Below are 17,214 nucleotides of genomic sequence, written 5' to 3' on the forward strand. Positions count from 1 at the left end.
TTTTATTGTTATACTTTTTTTAAATTACTTTGAACTATTTAATATATATATTTATTGTTTTTATATGAATGGTGCATATCTGCATGACAAATAAGGTACTATCATTTCAGAATACACCATTCACATAAATATGCACATGTTATGTATTAATTAGAATGTTTTACAGTTATGGGGTGTCTGCTTATTGGGTAGGGGGATTATATCTTTATTATTAACTTAGTATGTGCGGTGTATGTGGAGTGCTTCGTATTTCACTTTGGGGTTCTGATACTGAAATCTCCCGAGCTATCACGATATTACAGAAACAGAAGCCATTCAAGATTCTCAAAGCATTTGTAGATCACTTCTATTCACAGAGGGAGAAGTGATCTACACGGTTTATTAAACTGCTACAAGGGTGAGAACAAATATCTCAGAGAAGAGCCGTGAACTCATGAGATGTGAAATATCACAGTTTATTAACCACTTGAGATCCGCGCTATAGTCAATTGACGGCTACAGCGCGGATCTCCTTTTCCGGGACTACGTCTATTGACGTAGTCCCGTGTACGAGCGGCCTGCGCGCCCCCTGAGGGGCGCGCGCTCTGTGATCGGCGAGTCCATGAGACTCTCCTGATCACCGATCCGTGCAAGGGGTCGATCCCGACCCCTTATCACGTGATCAGCTGTCAGCCAATGACAGCTGATCATGTGATATAACGGAGCCGGTAATCGGCTATTATTCCTCCTCGCGCTGACAGCGCGAGGAGAAAAAAAAAAGCCGATCACCGGCGGCCGTGATCGGGACATCAGTCCCGATCACGGCCAGCCCTGCTAGCGACCACCTGCCCCCTGCCAGTGCCCACCTGCCCCCTGCAGTGCCCCACTTATTAAAAGTAAGTGCCCCCGTCAGTGCCACCCAGCAGTGCCCACAGTGCCACCCAGCACTGCGCACAGTGCCACCCAGCAGTGCCACCCACAGTGCCACCCAGCAGTGCCCACAATCTGCCTCAAAGGTGCTGCACCCCAGTGCCGCCCATCAGTGCCCAGCAGTGCCGCCCATCAGTGCCCAGCAGTGCCACCTATCAGAGCCACCTATCAGTGCCACCTATCAGTGCCCATCAGTCCCATCTATCAGTGGTACCTATCAGTGCCCATCCGTGCCATCTTATCTGTGCCCATCTTTGCTCATCAGTGTCGCCTTATCTGTGCCCATCGGTGCCGTCTTATCTGTGCCTATTAGTGCCGCCTTAACTATGCCTATCAGTGCCCACCAGTGCAGCCCATCAGTGCCCACCAATGCAGCCCATCAGTGCCCACCAGTGCAGCCTATCAGTGCCGCCTAATCAGCGCACTTCAATGAAGGAGAAAAATGACCCGTTTGCAAAATTTTATAACAAACTATTAAAACATGATTTTTTTTTTTGCATCTTTTTTTGTTTAGCAAAAAATAAAACTCCGAGCTGTAATTAAATACCACCAAAAGAAAGCTCTATTTGCGGGAAAAAAATGATAAAAATTTCGTTTGGGTACAGTGTTGTATGCCCGCGCAATTGTCATTCAAAGTGCATCAGTGCTGAAAGCTGAAAATTGGTCTGGGACTGAGGGGGGTTTAAGTGCCCAGTAAGCAAGTGGTTAAACGGACACCTATAGCCGAAAGACGGCTGCAGCACAGACGCCAATTGCCGGAAGGCCATCCCAGGACGTCGTTTTGTTTATTTCCCCTCTGCGCGCCACCGTGGGCGTGCATCAGGGAAATTCTGTGTTGGCCGTGTCCCTTGGACACAGCCGATCACAGATCATGCTAAATGGCCAACCACAACGCCCATTTAGCACTCGATCGGAGTGTCCAATGACAGATGATCTCATATGTTAACATTCAAGATCATCTCTCATCGCCAGCTCTCCCTCCTCACACAGAGACAGAGTGTGAGGAGGGAGAGCGAACGGCTGCAGAGTAAGTGAAATAAAAAAAATAAAAAAGCGAAAATAAAGTACCTACACTGCCATCTGTCAGTGCCATCTGTCCCCAGTGCCACGTATAAGTGTCATCAGTGCTACGTATTAGTGCCATCTGTCATCATTGCCACGTATTAGTGCCATCTGTCATCAGTGCCATGTGTAATCAGTGCCACATATTAGTCCCATCTGTCACCAGTGTCACGTGTAATCCGTGCCACGTATTAGTGCCATCTGCCATCAATGCCACATCGGTGTCACGTGCCATCAGTGACACGTATCAGTGCCATCTGTCATCAGTGCCACTTCAGTGTCGCATGTCATTGTCCTGGTGCTCCAGGGCCTTCAAAAGTGTAATAGGTTGTCAAGAAGTTATATGTATAATTTATGCTCCTAGAACACGTGATGGTGCTCCCTGCATATTTGGCCTCTGTATGTGGCCAGGCTGTGAAAAAGTCCCACACATGTGGTATCGTAATACTCGGGAGGGGTAGCAGAATGTATTTTGGGGTGTCATTTGTGGTATACACATGCCATTGAGAGAAATAACCTATTACAATTACATTTTTGTGGAAAAATAATAAAATAAAAAAGAATTGCAAAGAATTGTGGGAAAAAAATGACAACATCAAAAATCTCACCATGCATCTTACTAAATACCTTGGAATGTCTACTTTCAAAAAAGTGGTAATTTGGGGGGTATTTATACTTTCCTGGCTTGTTAGGGTCGCAAGAAATGAGATAGTCTGGCAGTACATCAGATGTGATAATTTTTTTTATGATTTGCACCACAGCTTGTAGACTCTCTAACTTTCACAAAGACCAAATAATATCCACTAATTTGTGTTATTTTATCAAAGATATGTAACAGTATAAATTGTGGCCAAAATGTGTGAAGAAAAATTAATAATTCGCAATATTTTATAACAGAAACAAAGATTTTTTTTTCATTTATAGCACAAAAAATAAATAAATCCAGAGGTGATCAAATACCACCAAAAGAAAGCTCTGTTTGTATGAAAAAAAGGTAGTAATTGTCATTCAAAGTGTGAGAGCCCCGAAAGCTGATAATTGGTCTCGTCACAGGGGGAGTTTAAGTTCCCAGTTGTCAAGTGGTTAAATAAAAGACAGTTTTTTGACATGATCAGTCATATTTGTGAAATTGTGGCATTAATTTTGAAATTTCTGCCAGGGTATATAAACATGTAGTGTGTGTGTGTGTATGTGTTCTACATTCACATCAGTCCCTGTTCTCAAGGAGCTTACAATCTAAACTCCCTAATCCACATTTATACATACACATGCTATGGCCAATTTAGACAGGAGCCAATTAACCTCCCAGCATGTCTTTGTGGAGTGGAGGAGATAACTGGAGCACCCGAAGGAAACCGATGCAAGCACAGGAAAACATGCAAACTCAGGTAGGTGCAGGTAGTGACACGGTTGGGATCCGAACGGCCGAACCTAGTGCTGCTAGGTAAAGTGCTAACCACTGCGTTGCCCAATACCTACTTTTCTTATCGTACATCATGGACACAGAGCCATAGTAGTTACTATGCGGGTTATAGGCCACCCTCAGGTGATGGACACTAGCACGCCCTAAATTAAAAAGTGCATTGTCTATATATCCCCTCCCACTGGTGGGAGTACCTCGGTTTTCTCGCCAGTGTCTAAGGTGTTGGTCACGAGTGAAGATGTGATGTGCTGAGCTCCACGGGAGCAATCCTTACTGGGGCTAGCCATACAGACCGGATCTATTCAAAGTGTCTTTTTGGCCGAATTGAATGGTACCCGGGTCTCATATGCGAAGAAACAAGGTTTTGCCTGTAACGCTTCTCTTTTTAGAGAACTGGACCCCGGTATCCAGCACTTTTTGGTAGTAAGGCCATAAAGTTTTACTGGCGGGATGCTATTACAGGTCCAGGATTGTGGGTTTCCTCAAGGATGCCCAGCTCCTGAAGGTTTAACTGAACCCACCATGAAAGGTGAAGATTGGTTATGTTGGTTTACCACAGAAAACCCTGTGGTGGGAAAGGTAAGTGAAGTTTATTAAGAAATTTTTAAAAATGTTCTAATGAATGTCTCCTTTAAATCAGTAAATGTTGTCATGCCTATGTGTCACCACTGGGGGCGATATTGAGCACTTACGTCTCATGCTTCTCGGAGAGCTCACATTTGTCCAGGAAACAGCAAGTTTCTCTTCCTCTGGTGCAACAAGACCCCCAGTTAAGTCTGGGGGGTTCCTTCCCCCCACCGGACGCCCCCCGTGCCGTTTTTTTCTTCCCCTCTTCTTGGGGAAAGGGCGCCAAAGGTTTTTTTTTTTTTTTTTAAACGGCATACCGTTAGGTGGCTTTCAGGCCCCCCTCCGCCATTCCTCCTTGCTCCCGGTGGATCCTATAGGATCTGGGGCCCACGCTTATGTGGGAAAAAGCTATTTTTTTTAGAAAAAAAGGGGGGGTGTAGATGGCGGGGGGGGGGGTGTGTAGCGCGACGTTGGCGTCCTCTAACTTCCAGCACGGAAAGGTCTGTTTTTAAAGCACCATTGTGTTATTTATGCTGCAGGAGGAACACAGGAACAATGAGGTTGGTGACACAGGCATTCCTTTGACACATTTTACTACTGCATCTAGCTGCGCATTAATAGCAATGATAGAGCTGAACTATTTCTCAAGCAGTGAATGCATTCCTTCTGGTAGTACCTCTGCTTTGTGCATCAGGCTATAGCAGAAGAGGGTTTAAAAACACCTCAATAAAGGGCTCTAGAAAGACTTATTTAAGCCCCGTACACACTATCAGATTGTCTGCTGAGTTTTTCCTTCAGATTTACCAAAACCATGTAGTAGAAGGGCCTGCCTGATTGCATACACATTGAAACTCCTAAGGTTTGACCTCATATTATATGGTTTTGGTAAATCTGAAGGAAAAACTCAGCAGACAATCTGATAGTGTGTACGGGGCTTTAGTCACACGGAAGCCTAGATCCATCCCAGTAAGATGGCATCTTCCCCTGAGAGTGATATGGCTGGTTACGGGGAGCCGTCAGGAGGGGCAAATGTTGCAGCAACTCTTAAAGACTGCAGGCCCTGTGTATATTGCTAGGAGTTTTTTTTTTTATTCAACCATTTTCAGCTTGAAGTAAAAGTTTGATGCTTTAATCGCACCCCAGAGTGGGACTAAGGATAACAGTTCCCCGTCCATTGCTCAGGACCCTCATACTGAGGAACAAGGAGCAAGGGATGGCAAATTTCTCTCTAGGACCAGGAAAAGACCAGTTTATAGAGGTACTCAAAGTTATTCCTGATCAGCAGGCCCAGGGTTTGGCCAGCATATCAGAAGCGTTCTATTTTACAGTTGACGCTATGAAAGATTCTGTTCTCCAGGCCTCACGGCTCATGCTAAAGCTGGTATATGTGCATAGAATCCTATGGTTGAAAGATGATCAGCCTAAGCGCCATGCACAAAGCTTGGGCAGTTTCCCTTTTTATGGTGAATGGTTATTTGGAGACAATCTGGATAAGTATATCCAAAGAATTTCTAATGGGAAAAGTTACCTTTTTTTCCGGTTAAGAAGTTTAAGTATTTTTCTTTTAAATGTGCTTCTTCTCCAGTGCCAGGGGCATCTGCCACCAGGCAGTCACGATGGCCTCCACTGTCAGAATTCAAAAGGTGAAAAGTCCCAGGTTCAAAAGACGACCTGGGGGCTGTTACCCACAAAACAAAATACTAAAGCCTTATGAAAGGGCACCTCCGCTCGCTCGAGTGGGGGGGAGGCTTCTACAGTTTTCAAAGGTCTGGCAGGAACAATATCAGAGTTCCGTCTCCTCATTTTCTCAAAACGTTCCCAGAGATCCAGTGAAAAGAAGTCTCTCTTTCTAGCTTTGGATCATCTCTTGTCTCAAAGAGTGATATCGGTGGTCCCCTTGGTAGAGCAAGGATTAGGGTTTCATTCAAACCTTTTTTACGGTTCCAAAACCGTACGGGGATGTCAGACTCATTTTAGATCTCAAAGTTCTAAACCGGTTTTGAATATCCGTTCTTTTCACATGGAGACAATCCGATCATTGGTCTCAATCCTACAAGGGGGAGAACTTCTAGCATCAATCGTCATCAAGGATGCTTTTTTCCATGTGCCGTTTTTTCCCCGCTCACCAGAAATTTACGCTTCAAGGTAGAAAATCTTCATTTTAAGTTTGTAGCTCTGCCTTTCGCTCTAGCTACTCCACCTCAAGTGTTTACAAATGTCCTGGCTTCTCCTTTAGCCAGGGTAAGGGCTCAAGGTATAACAATACTAGCCTACTTAGATCTTCTCTTCATAGATAAATACGGTAGCCCGCTTAATCCAAACTTTGGTCACCGCAGTTAGCTACCTGGAATACCTAGCTTGGATTCTCAACCTAGAGAAATCCTCCTTAAATCCATGAAGCAGAGTTCAGTACTTGGGGCTGAACATTGATACAGCTCAGAAGAGGATGTTTTTTCTTTTTTTCCCAGGAAAGGATCAGTTCCATAAGGGAACTGATTAAGTTACTCAAGTCAAAGAAAAATTACATGAATTTGTTGGGAAAGATGGTGGCTACTTTCAAAGGTTGTTCCTTATGCGCAGTTTCATTTAAGACTGCTGCAAAACAGTATCCTGTCAACAACAAGAAGGCCCAAGCTCTGGCCTTCCCAATGCGTTTATCCCCCAATTTGCGTCAAAGCCCCAATTGGTGGTGGATATCCAAGAATATAAAAAAAAAATCCTTTCTACCAGTTACCTGGAAAGTGGTAACAGACGCCAGCCTTCTGGGCTGAGGAGCAGTCCTGAAAGAAGCATCTGTCCTAGGGAAATGGTCCAAATCAGTGATGACCTCGTCCATCAATATTTTAGAGATTCAGACAGTACACCTGGTCCTGAAGGCCTGGACACTCAAACTATGGAATACAGCTGTGACTTTTATCATTCACCAAGGAGGCACGCGAAGTCGTGAGGCCCAGAAAGAGGTGAATCATATTCTATCTCGGCAAAAAACAACATTCTTTGCCTATTAGCAATTTTCATTCCAGAAATGGGGAATTGGCAGGCGGACTACTTGAAGAATGGTCCCTTCACCCCGACATGTTTCTATTAATATACCAGAAGATGGGGAGCTGTTATAAAAATTGAACTTTGTGTCAAGGACAAGGGATCCGATGGCATACGAAACAGATGCCTTGATTTTTTTCATGGGATCAGTTTTTTTACTGATCTATGCATTCCCTCCTGTTCTGCTGCTTCCGCACCTTCTTTGCAGGATCAAGTAAGTAGAGAAGGAGATGATTCTTGTGGCCCAGGAGATCTTGGTTTTCTGAGATCGTAAAGATGGTGGTGGGTGACCTTTGGACCCTACCCTACCGTTTTGATGGACTCCGCTTGCTCAGTGGGGATCGATCCCTTGATGACAGGTCCGTCTCTGCACACTGTGTGGATATGGACCTGTCATAGGTCCCGCTGTCCTCTATAGGAGGTCAGATGAAAACGGATCCGCCTGTCCATTTTCATCCAATTCCATCCTATCCTCCAGATGGATGGAAAATAAGGGTCTCCATCCGTCTGGATTTGGTAGACCGGATTGGATTGAAAAGCGGCAAATGTCAGCAAACATATCATAGTGACATCCGTCGCTCCATAGAGGTGAATGGAGCGTCCGATCAGGTCCGCCTGAAAAACAGACAGGCGGACCTGATTGGACACCATGTATGAAAGGGGCCTTATTTTCAAAGATAGACACATAGAAATGCCTTCACATTTCTGCAGATTTCCTCCAGGGCACCACAGGAGACTTGTATCCCTAAAGTGGTTGTAAACCTCAGACATGAAATACGAACAAAGCATATCCCTCTGTAGTGTGTACTTTTCTTAATTAAAAGGATGAAGTTTCGTTTTTGTGTAATGCTTTCTTCCTCTATCAGCATGAGTCACGTCTGACAATTTTTCCTAAAACTAAAAGAAAAATGTATGCTGTGTGAAGGGAGTTGTGTCCTTTCCCTCCAGTCAGCTCTGCAGAGTGTAACCTCAGCTTTCTACCCCCTTTTTACTAAACCCCCGAACGAGCTTAAAAAAATAAGGACTTTGAACAGATGTGGAGGAGAGAAGACTGCAGATAAACAGATGCAACTTATGTAGGTGAATTTGTTTTATCTGTGTATCACCTGAGGCCAATCACTTCACTGGGTATGTAAGGGTTTACAACCACTTTAAGTATTATATAATGCAAAAAATAATCCTTAGCCAAGAACACAGCTCCATGTCAACGTTTTTTATATTGGCCAGTGAGAATTGGCAGATAGAGAGGTTGACCTTCTTAATGCTTGGATAAAAAATTGCATAAGGACCCATTCACACTAGGAACTGCATGTGAAGCGCACACAGGAACACTCGATTTTCTTCTATCCTGACAAGTGCTCCAGTCTCTGCTGCAGAGAAACAACCCCATAACAGAATTCTATCACCTCCATGCTTTACTGTATGAATGGTGTTATTTGGATGGTGAGCTGTATTGAATTTCCACCAGACATATCATTTGGCGTTGAGGTACATTTTAGCCTCATCTAACCATAGCTCATTTTTCCATGTGGCCTCAAAATGGATGGGGCAAAATACCATCAAATTCTTGAGGACAATCTGCTGCCCTTTGTTTGGATGTTATAAGTTGTGCTAGTAAATACAGCTGCATAAAACAAAAACTGCCAGGCTGTATTCATTTCGGGCTGCAAAGCAACAAAATGTGATTATTTTATAGGGGGTGATTTTGTTCTATACCCACTGTATATAAGTTGACAGTAATTGATGTTAATCAGTCTGTCATTATATAGAGATATTATTTATGAAAGTAGTCTTTTCAATAACATTCAGGCACTTTGTATTCTTATTTGTAGAGCTGGTGGATTGCGATGGTGTGGATCATGCATGTGGAGGAGGTCTTCCATCAAGTGCATATGAAGCTATTGAGAAGCTAGGTAGGTGGCAAACTACACAAATTCTTTAAATTGAATGTATCTGGGTTATATTGATTTCCTGATAACTGTATCTGTTGATTATATTTGTACTAACACTATATTTATTCTGCCACTACTGCATTTAGGACAAAACAAATTAAGGATATCATATATCTTTATATAAATAGAAAAATAAAATGTATCCTTATGCAAATAAGGATAAGCATTATCCTGTAGTGGTGGGTGATAACAAGTCCCTTTCACCTACGTAAATGCAATCCATTTTTGTGAGTAGTTATGACAGCTGAGTCAGGAGTTCATAGAGCATTTAACATTATGAGTTTTGGCATTTTTCTTAAGACTTTAACCACTTGCCGACCGCTGTCTGCATATATACGTCGTAAAAATGGCATGGCTGGGCAAAGTAACATACCCGTACGTTACTTTGAAAGGCCAGCCGTGCACGCACCTGCTGCGAGCTCCGTGCCCGCAGGACCCGCTGACTCGATCACCGCGGGTATACCCGCGATCGTGTTACGGAGCTCAAGAACGGGGAGATGCCAATGTAAACAGCATCTCCCTGTTCTGCCTAATAACAGGACACTGATCGTCTGCTCCCTGTCATCAGGAGCAGCGATCAGTGTCCACGTCACACAAGCCCAACCCCCAGGCAATTAGAAACACTCCCCTAGGACACACTTAACCCCTCCCCGCCCCCTAGTGGTTAACCCCTTCACTACCAGTGACATTTTTACAGTAATAGATGCAATTTTAAAGCATTGATCGCTGTATTAATGCCAATGGTCCCAAAAATGTGTCAAAATTGTCCGACGTGTCCGCCATAATGTCACAGTCATGATAAAAAATTGCTGATCGCCGCCATTACTAGTAAAAAAAAAAAAAAATTATTAATAAAAATGCCATAAAACTATCCCCTATTTACACTTATTGCGATTTTTTTTTTAATTTTTTTTTACTAAAAATATGTAAAAGAATACGTATCGGCCTAAACTGAGGGGAAAATATATTTTTTTATATATTTTTGGGGGATATTTATTATAGCAAAAAGTAAAAAAAAAGTGCGTTTTTTTTTTTAAATTGTCGCTATTTTCTTGTTTATAGTGCAAAAAGTAAAAACCTCAGGGGTGATCAAATACCACCAAAAGAACGCTCTATTTGTGGGGGGGAAAAAAGGACGCCAATTTTGTTTGGGAGCCATGTCGCACGACCGCGCAATTGTCAGGTAAAGCGACACAGTGCCGAATCGCAAAAAGTGCTCTGGTCAGGAAGGGGATAAATCCTTCCGGGGCTGAAGTGGTTAAAGACCAGATATGATTATATATCTCATGTAACACAACACGTTGGAGGATACTGCTAGCAATTTTCCTTTTAAATGTGTAAAACAATAATTTAATTATTTCAGCCTTGGTTCACACTTTTGCAGGAGTGGAATCATGCGGGGCTGCCATTCATTCTGAATGGCACCTCCACGCATATAACATCGCAGTGCGGCAACCACAAGGAAATGGCAGGGAAATCGCATGGTCAAAAATAAGCCGCAAGCTGCCCACAGTTGAAATGCTGGAGAGAGGAGAGGGCGAAAAGCGCTGGCTCAGGTGAGCACATCGCTGGGTTGTGGGACAGGTGATTGTGTGTTTATCACAAGTCAGCAGCTACACTTGACTCTAGGGCAAACAAGTATTAACCCACTGTGGAATAAAATTATATAATTTTAAAAACAAGAGAAGATCTGGGGGGGGGGGGGGGGCTTGGGATACACACCATACCCTACTTCAGCGGGTGGTGTGGTGGATACACAGATTGAATACTCGATTTCCTAGTGGAATGAACAGTAGAATGGACGTGAACTTGTTTTTAAAGTAATATAATTTGATTCCACAGGGGGATAATAATTGTTTGCCCTAGAGTTTTCAGTCTGTGTTTCCATTCTTTCCCTCCCCCCTTTACTCTGGTTCTACACACCTGACATTATTTTAATTGTTAATTGATTTTAAATTGGATTGTACCGCCCCCCCTTTTTTGGAGGAATGGACACCTTTTCCTATATAAACTTGATTTTATTGTAAATCTGTACGCCAGGGATATGCAATCAGCAGACCTCCAGCTGTTGCAAAACTACAAGTCCCATCATGCTTGTGGCTGTCAGAGTCTTGCTATGCCTCATGGGACTTGTAGTTCTGCAACAGCTGGAGGTCCGCTAATTGCATATCCCTGCTGTACGCTATGAGGAAGGCTTTTGCCGAAGCTCTGCTGTTTGTGCTCAATAAAGAATTAAGAAGAAGCAATCAAATTGCCAGCATTCTTTTTGCAGTCATAATAATCTAAATACTGACTCTCTCGATGTTGTATCTATTAAACATATGTCTTGGAGCAAAGTCCACCTTCTCAAGCATGCACCTGCAGGTAAAAAAAACATCTAATGGGAAAATTGTAAGCAAAATACATTTCAATACGGGGCATTTTCACCCCCTTCCTGCCCAGGCCAATTTTCAGCTTTCAGCGCTGTCACACTGAATGACAATTGCACGGTTATGCGACGTTGTACCCAAATTTAATTTTGATTGTCCCCCGCCCCCCCCCCCTTACAAATAGAGCTTTCTTTTGGTGGTATTTGATCACCTCTGCATTTTATTTTTTGTGCTATGAACAAAAAAAGAGCACACATTTTGAAAAAAAAAACACTATTTATTTTTTTTCCTCAGTTTAGGCCGATATATATTGTTCCCAATAAGCGTGTATTGATTGATTTGCGCAAAAGTTATAGCGTCTATAAAATAGGGGATAGAGTTGTCATTTTTATTATTATTTTTTTTTTACTACTAATGGCAGCAATATACGATTTTTATCGTGGCTGTGACCTTGCGGCGGACAGATCGGACACTTTTGACACTATTTTGGGACCATTCACATTTATAAAGCGATCAGTGCTATAAAAAATGCACCAATTTACTGTATAAATGTGACTGGTAGGGAAGGGGTTAACACTAGGGGGCACTGCAGGGGTTAAATGTGTGTCCTAGGGAGTGATTCTAACTGTGGGGGGAGGGGACTGATGAGGGGAGGAGACCAAGGTACAAGAAACGTCTGCTCAGTTCTCCTCTCCCCTGACAGGACGTGGCTCCGTGTGTTTACACACACGGAGCCACGTCCCGGCTCTGTTATCGGGCAATAGCGGGTGCCCGGCGGACATCGCGGTCCATCGAGCATGCGCAGCGAGCAATATCCACAATGCCGGGAAGCAGAGGACGTCATATGACGCCCACCCGGAGGGAGGAAGAGTTCCTGCCGCCGTCATTTTACAATACGGCGGTAGGGAACTGGTTAAGCATATTTCTTATGTACAAATATGAAATGAATTTACCATTAGCAACATCTATACACCACTTCAAATAAGAAAATACATATATATTGTAACCCATCACAAAAAGGAATCCTAAAAACATTTTAAAGTATCCCTGTGCTTTAAATGCAACCCCACTGTCCGGAAATGTTCCATCCGCTGATAATATCTGTCTTTTGGCGTGCAGTACTGAGGTCCACCAGTAGGTGTCCCCTGAAGTTTGGAACTGTCAGGAGAGCTTTCCCTGCTGATGTTATGTCATCTTTGGGCTGCAGTACTGGCGTCCACCAGTGGATGGATCCTGGCAGTGTGGAGCAGACAGCACTTCCTGCAATCAGGTGTCACTTGAGGCCAATCACAGGCCTAGAAATAGCCGGCAAGCACTCACATGTTTGCCTTGGTTTTGTCCTTGAGCCCTGACCTACATCCTGTTACCTGTTACCCTGATCCTGAACCTTGATTCCTGCATCCTGATCCTGTTGTACCTGATCCTGTCCATTCCTGCATCCCTGGAACTTTGTCCTGCTACCTGATCCCTTTCTCCTTGTCCCCCCATCTGCTGACTTCCTTTTTATGACCCGACCCGACCCTGGCCTGGCTTGACTATGATTCTGGAATGCCATTTGTTATATATACTGGTTGGTTGTCATTGTTGTTCGGTTTTTTCACTCTGGTATTGGTGGTGTATTCACATTATATGCATTTATCTTAATAAAATCACTTACTTTCACATACTTATGTTTGGTTTACTCTGTCACAGTCACACAGTTCTGTTCATATCCGGTTTATGACACCCGCATTGGGAAATGCCTGCAAAAGGGAGAAAAGATACAAGATGGTAAAAAACTACCCCCAAAGGAACATCTAATGCCGCGTACACACGATCAAACAATCAGGTGGAAAAGTCCGGCAAACTCAAGTCCGTCGGACAATCCCCCCGTGTGTAGCCTCCGGCATACTTTTTTTGACACGAAAGTACGGCGGACTTAGAAAGTAGTTTTGCACTCCAATCTTCCCGCCAGACTCTCATTTCGGCGGACAATCCGGCCGTGTGTGCGCCAGTCTGCCGTACTTTTGAAATGAACTGACTTTTCCCGCCCGGAGAAAAGTCCGCTCATTTCGAGCGGGTCTCCAGGTAGGCGGGGCCCGCGAAGAAGACGTCGCTGGCCCCGCCACCTGGTATGAACTTAAAGGGGAACCCCCACCCCAAAGCACCTTGTCCCCATGTTGATGAGGACAAGGGCCTCTTCCCGACAACCCTGGCCATTGATTGTCGGGGTCTGCGGGCGAGGGGCTTATCAGAATCCGGCAGCCCCCTTTAATAAGGGGGCCCCCGGATACCGGCCCCCTACCCTATGTGAATGAGTATGGGGTACAATGTACCCCTACCCATTCACCTGTAAAATAAAGTACAAAAAAAAACAACACACAAGATAAAATAATTTATTGCACAGCTCCGGGGGTCTTCCATCTTCGGGGGTCTTCTCGCCAGACTCCTCCGCTATCTTCTTGTAGCTCTTTTGCTAGCGGAGGAGCCCGGCATTCTTCTTCGTCGCCGCGGCCTCTTCCGACTTCGAGGGCCTCTTCGGTTCTTCTGCCGGGCCACCGCGCTTTCTTATAGCTTTTTTACAGGCGGTGGCCTGGTCTTCTGTCGCCGCCGCCTTCCGTTCTTCTTCTCCTGGAGATGTTGACTCGAAGCTCTCTCTGGCCGCAATGCCAGGGACGTGCTGCACGGCGACTTATATAGGGACAAGGGGCGGGGTAATCGGTTGATGTCACATGGTGACCCCGCCCCCTTACGATGTCACAGTCCCGGAGGATGCTGGGACTGTCGCCATGTGACATCAACCCATGTGACATCAACTGATGACCCCGCCCCTTGTCCCTATATAAGTCGCCGCATAGCGCGTCCCTGGCATTGCGGCCGGAGAGAGCTTCGAGTCAACATCTCCAGGAGAAGAAGAACGGAAGGCGGCGGCGGTGACGGAAGACCGGGCCACCGCCTGTAAAAGAGCTATAAGAAGGCGCGGTGGCCCGGCAGAAGAACCGAAGAGGGGGACAAGACCCCCGAAGTCGGAAGAAGAGGCCGCGGCGACGAAGAAGAATGCCGGGCTCCTCCGCTAGCAAAAGAGCTACAAGAAAATAGCGGAGGAGTCGGCGAGAAGACCCCCAAAGACGGAAGACCCCCGAAGCTGTGCAATAAACTATTTTATCTTGTGTGTTGTTTTTTTTGTACTTTATTTTACAGGTGAATGGGTAGGGGTACATTGTACCCCATACTCATTCACATAGGGTGGGGGGCCGGTATCCGGGGGCCCCCTTATTAAAGGGGGCTCCCAGATTCCGATAAGCCCCCCGCCCGCAGACCCCGACAACCAACAGCCAGGGTTGTCGGGAAGAGGCCCTTGTCCTCATCAACATGGGGACAAGGTGCTTTGGGGTGGGGGGCTGCATGGCCCCCCCTTCCCCAAGGCACCCCCATATTGAGGGCACGTGGCATGGTACGGCTCAGGAGGGGGGGGGGGGGCGCTCGCTCGCCCCTCCTTTTCTGGCCGGCCGGGTAGCATGCTCGGACAAGGGTCTGTTGTGGACTTGGGGGGGACCCACACGTCGATTTTTTTTTTTTTCCGGCGTTGGGGTTCCCCTTTAAGTCCATACCAGGTGGCGGGGCCAGTGGCGCCTCCTTCGCGGGCCCCGCCTACCTGGAGACGCACTTGAAATGACTTTCCTCCGCGTGTGTGGGCGAGTCCGTTCATTTCAAAAGTAGGGCGGATAGTACGGCGGACTTAGTACGCCGTATTAGTCCGCTGAAAAAGTGCCGTGTGTGGGCAAGTAGCCCGTTCGGAAAGTCCGACGGACAGTCTGGCGGGAAGTCCGCCAGACTAAGTCCGTCGGATAGTCCGCTACATGTGTACGCGGCATAAGAATTCCCAAGATAGAATCAAACCAGGTGATTTCCCACAAAAGCCCCTGGTGTACTTTCAATTCATCAGGACAATGGTCAAACATGCAGCTACAACCCCATTTGTACAATGCCTGCCATCACAAATGCTCAGCCTAGGAGAAAAGAGGAGGGTATTCAGACATACCCTTCCTCTTATAAACCTCAAGAGCCTCCACCCTTTTTTCCTATTGACAAAATGGCATCACTGGTGGGCCAAAAGTCTAGCTGGGCACTTCTGGCTGTGCTCCAAGCTAGAGTGCAAAACATTTCCTTTTGGTCTCTATCTTGGCCCATTTCTCCCCTATAATTTAGAATTTAGTTACAGAGCTTATATTGGGATTCTTATCAACATACACAAATAAAGGGGCGTGGCTAGGCTTTGGCACGGTAGAGACATGCTTCCAGGGAGCTCCGTGCTGGGACCGGGCTGACCACCGCATACAGCCGGCGAATCCACGGACCAGCTTATGTCAGCAGCAGACCCCGCTCCCGGGACACCGACCGCCCGCAGACAGATATCGCGGCATATTTCCTCCGCACTCTGGCCGCTTCACTACAGGCCGCAGCCGCCAAAATGGCGCCGCCGCGCTCTTCCGCGGCCTCCGCAAGTCAAGGTAAAAAGAAGGGGACATAGCAGGCGCAGCAGGGAACAACGCTCCCCGGAGCTGAGCGCGGACTCGCCGATCCCCTCCCCGGACATCCCGAGCTCTGACGAAATGTGTGTAGTGCCCGGCTCCTCTTCACAGGGGCAACCCCCAGCGGAGGCCTGGAAAGAGCTCATGGCACTTCTCCCCACAAAGCAGGACATCGCTGAATACACAGCCACAATAGTCAGTACCCTGTCTAGAGAGATTAATGACCTGAAGCAACACAGACTCTGTTGATACAAGGGTGACTGCGGTGGAGAATGTCGCAGGCTCCCTGGAAGCTAGGGTGCTTGCACTGGAGAACACTCAGCTGTCCCATACAGGGTGCCTGGTCTCCCTGCAGCTATCCGTGGACAACGGGGAGAACCGAAGCCGACGGAACAATGTGAGAATCCGTGGCCTCCCGAAGGCTACCACGGGCAGGGACTTAAAAGCTACGATGACAGCCATTTTAAATACATTTCGTGACAAATCCCCGACGGAGGAGCTGGAGTTGGACCGGGTCCATCGCGTGCAGGGCCCCAGAGGCGGAGACCCTGCAGCTCCGAGGGATGTGCTAGCCAGAGTACATTTTTACTCCATAAAAGAAGACATCCTGCGCCAGGCCTGGACGAAAGGTCAGATAGACTTTGACGGTGCCACAGTTCAAGTGTTTCCGGACCTGTCCCGTACCACATTGCGGATGCGAGGTGCATTGCGCCCGCTCTTAGACGCCATCAGGAGCACTGGGGCCACATACAAGTGGGGCCATCCCTTCCATCTGATTATCCTTAAGGACAATGCCTCTTACATCTTGCGATGGCCAGAGCAACTCCCGGACTTATTTGCTTTCCTGGGGGTGCCTGAGACTCCCGTCCCGAACTGGTTGGACTGTCTACCCCTGTCAGATAACCCCCTGATGTTGCCGTCCAGACCCCAGAGGATCAGTAGAAGACGCCGTCGTTCCGGATCTCGGCAGGAACCCAGGGCCGACTTTGCCTCCCCCGAACCTTGACCCACCCCAGTTGGAGGAAGCTACTCGGTATAGGTGAACTTTACGTACCTCCCTATCTAGGGCAGAGGTTCTGTTTTCACATATGAGACTTGTTCCAGTTCTTGGGGGGGAGGTGGGGACTCTTTTGGGTAATGTGTGTTTGGGCTATTTCTGGGGTTTGGGCTGTTGGCTGGTGGCCTAGGGTACTCTGTCAGGCCCTTGCCTGAAGGGGTTGAGAGGAGACCTCTCGGCTTACTGTGTGGGAATGGTGCTCCCCGTTCTGTCCCCACTAGTGACATTTTGTGTGTTCAACTTGAACAGACGCGTGCGACAGGTTGCTTGATCGCCAGGGGGGAAGCAGGACCGGGGACCGCCCACTTGCCCGGGGACAAGC

General features: G+C 46.5%; 1 protein-coding gene across 1 annotated transcript in view; it reads left to right on the forward strand.

The window, feature by feature from the left end:
- Nucleotides 1–17,214, forward strand: part of CTSF (cathepsin F) — a 146,856-nt gene that overhangs the window by 60,283 nt on the left and 69,359 nt on the right. Inside the window, exon 9 of the mRNA XM_077456686.1 lies at nt 8,836–8,916. Coding sequence (XP_077312812.1) covers nt 8,836–8,916 — 81 coding nt within the window. The remainder of the gene's footprint in view (nt 1–8,835; nt 8,917–17,214) is intronic.

Source organism: Lithobates pipiens, unplaced genomic scaffold (assembly GCF_037356315.1).
Source record: "Lithobates pipiens isolate NorthernLeopardFrog02 unplaced genomic scaffold, aLitPip1_a1.2 Scaffold_10, whole genome shotgun sequence".
Taxonomy (NCBI): Eukaryota; Metazoa; Chordata; class Amphibia; order Anura; family Ranidae; genus Lithobates; species Lithobates pipiens.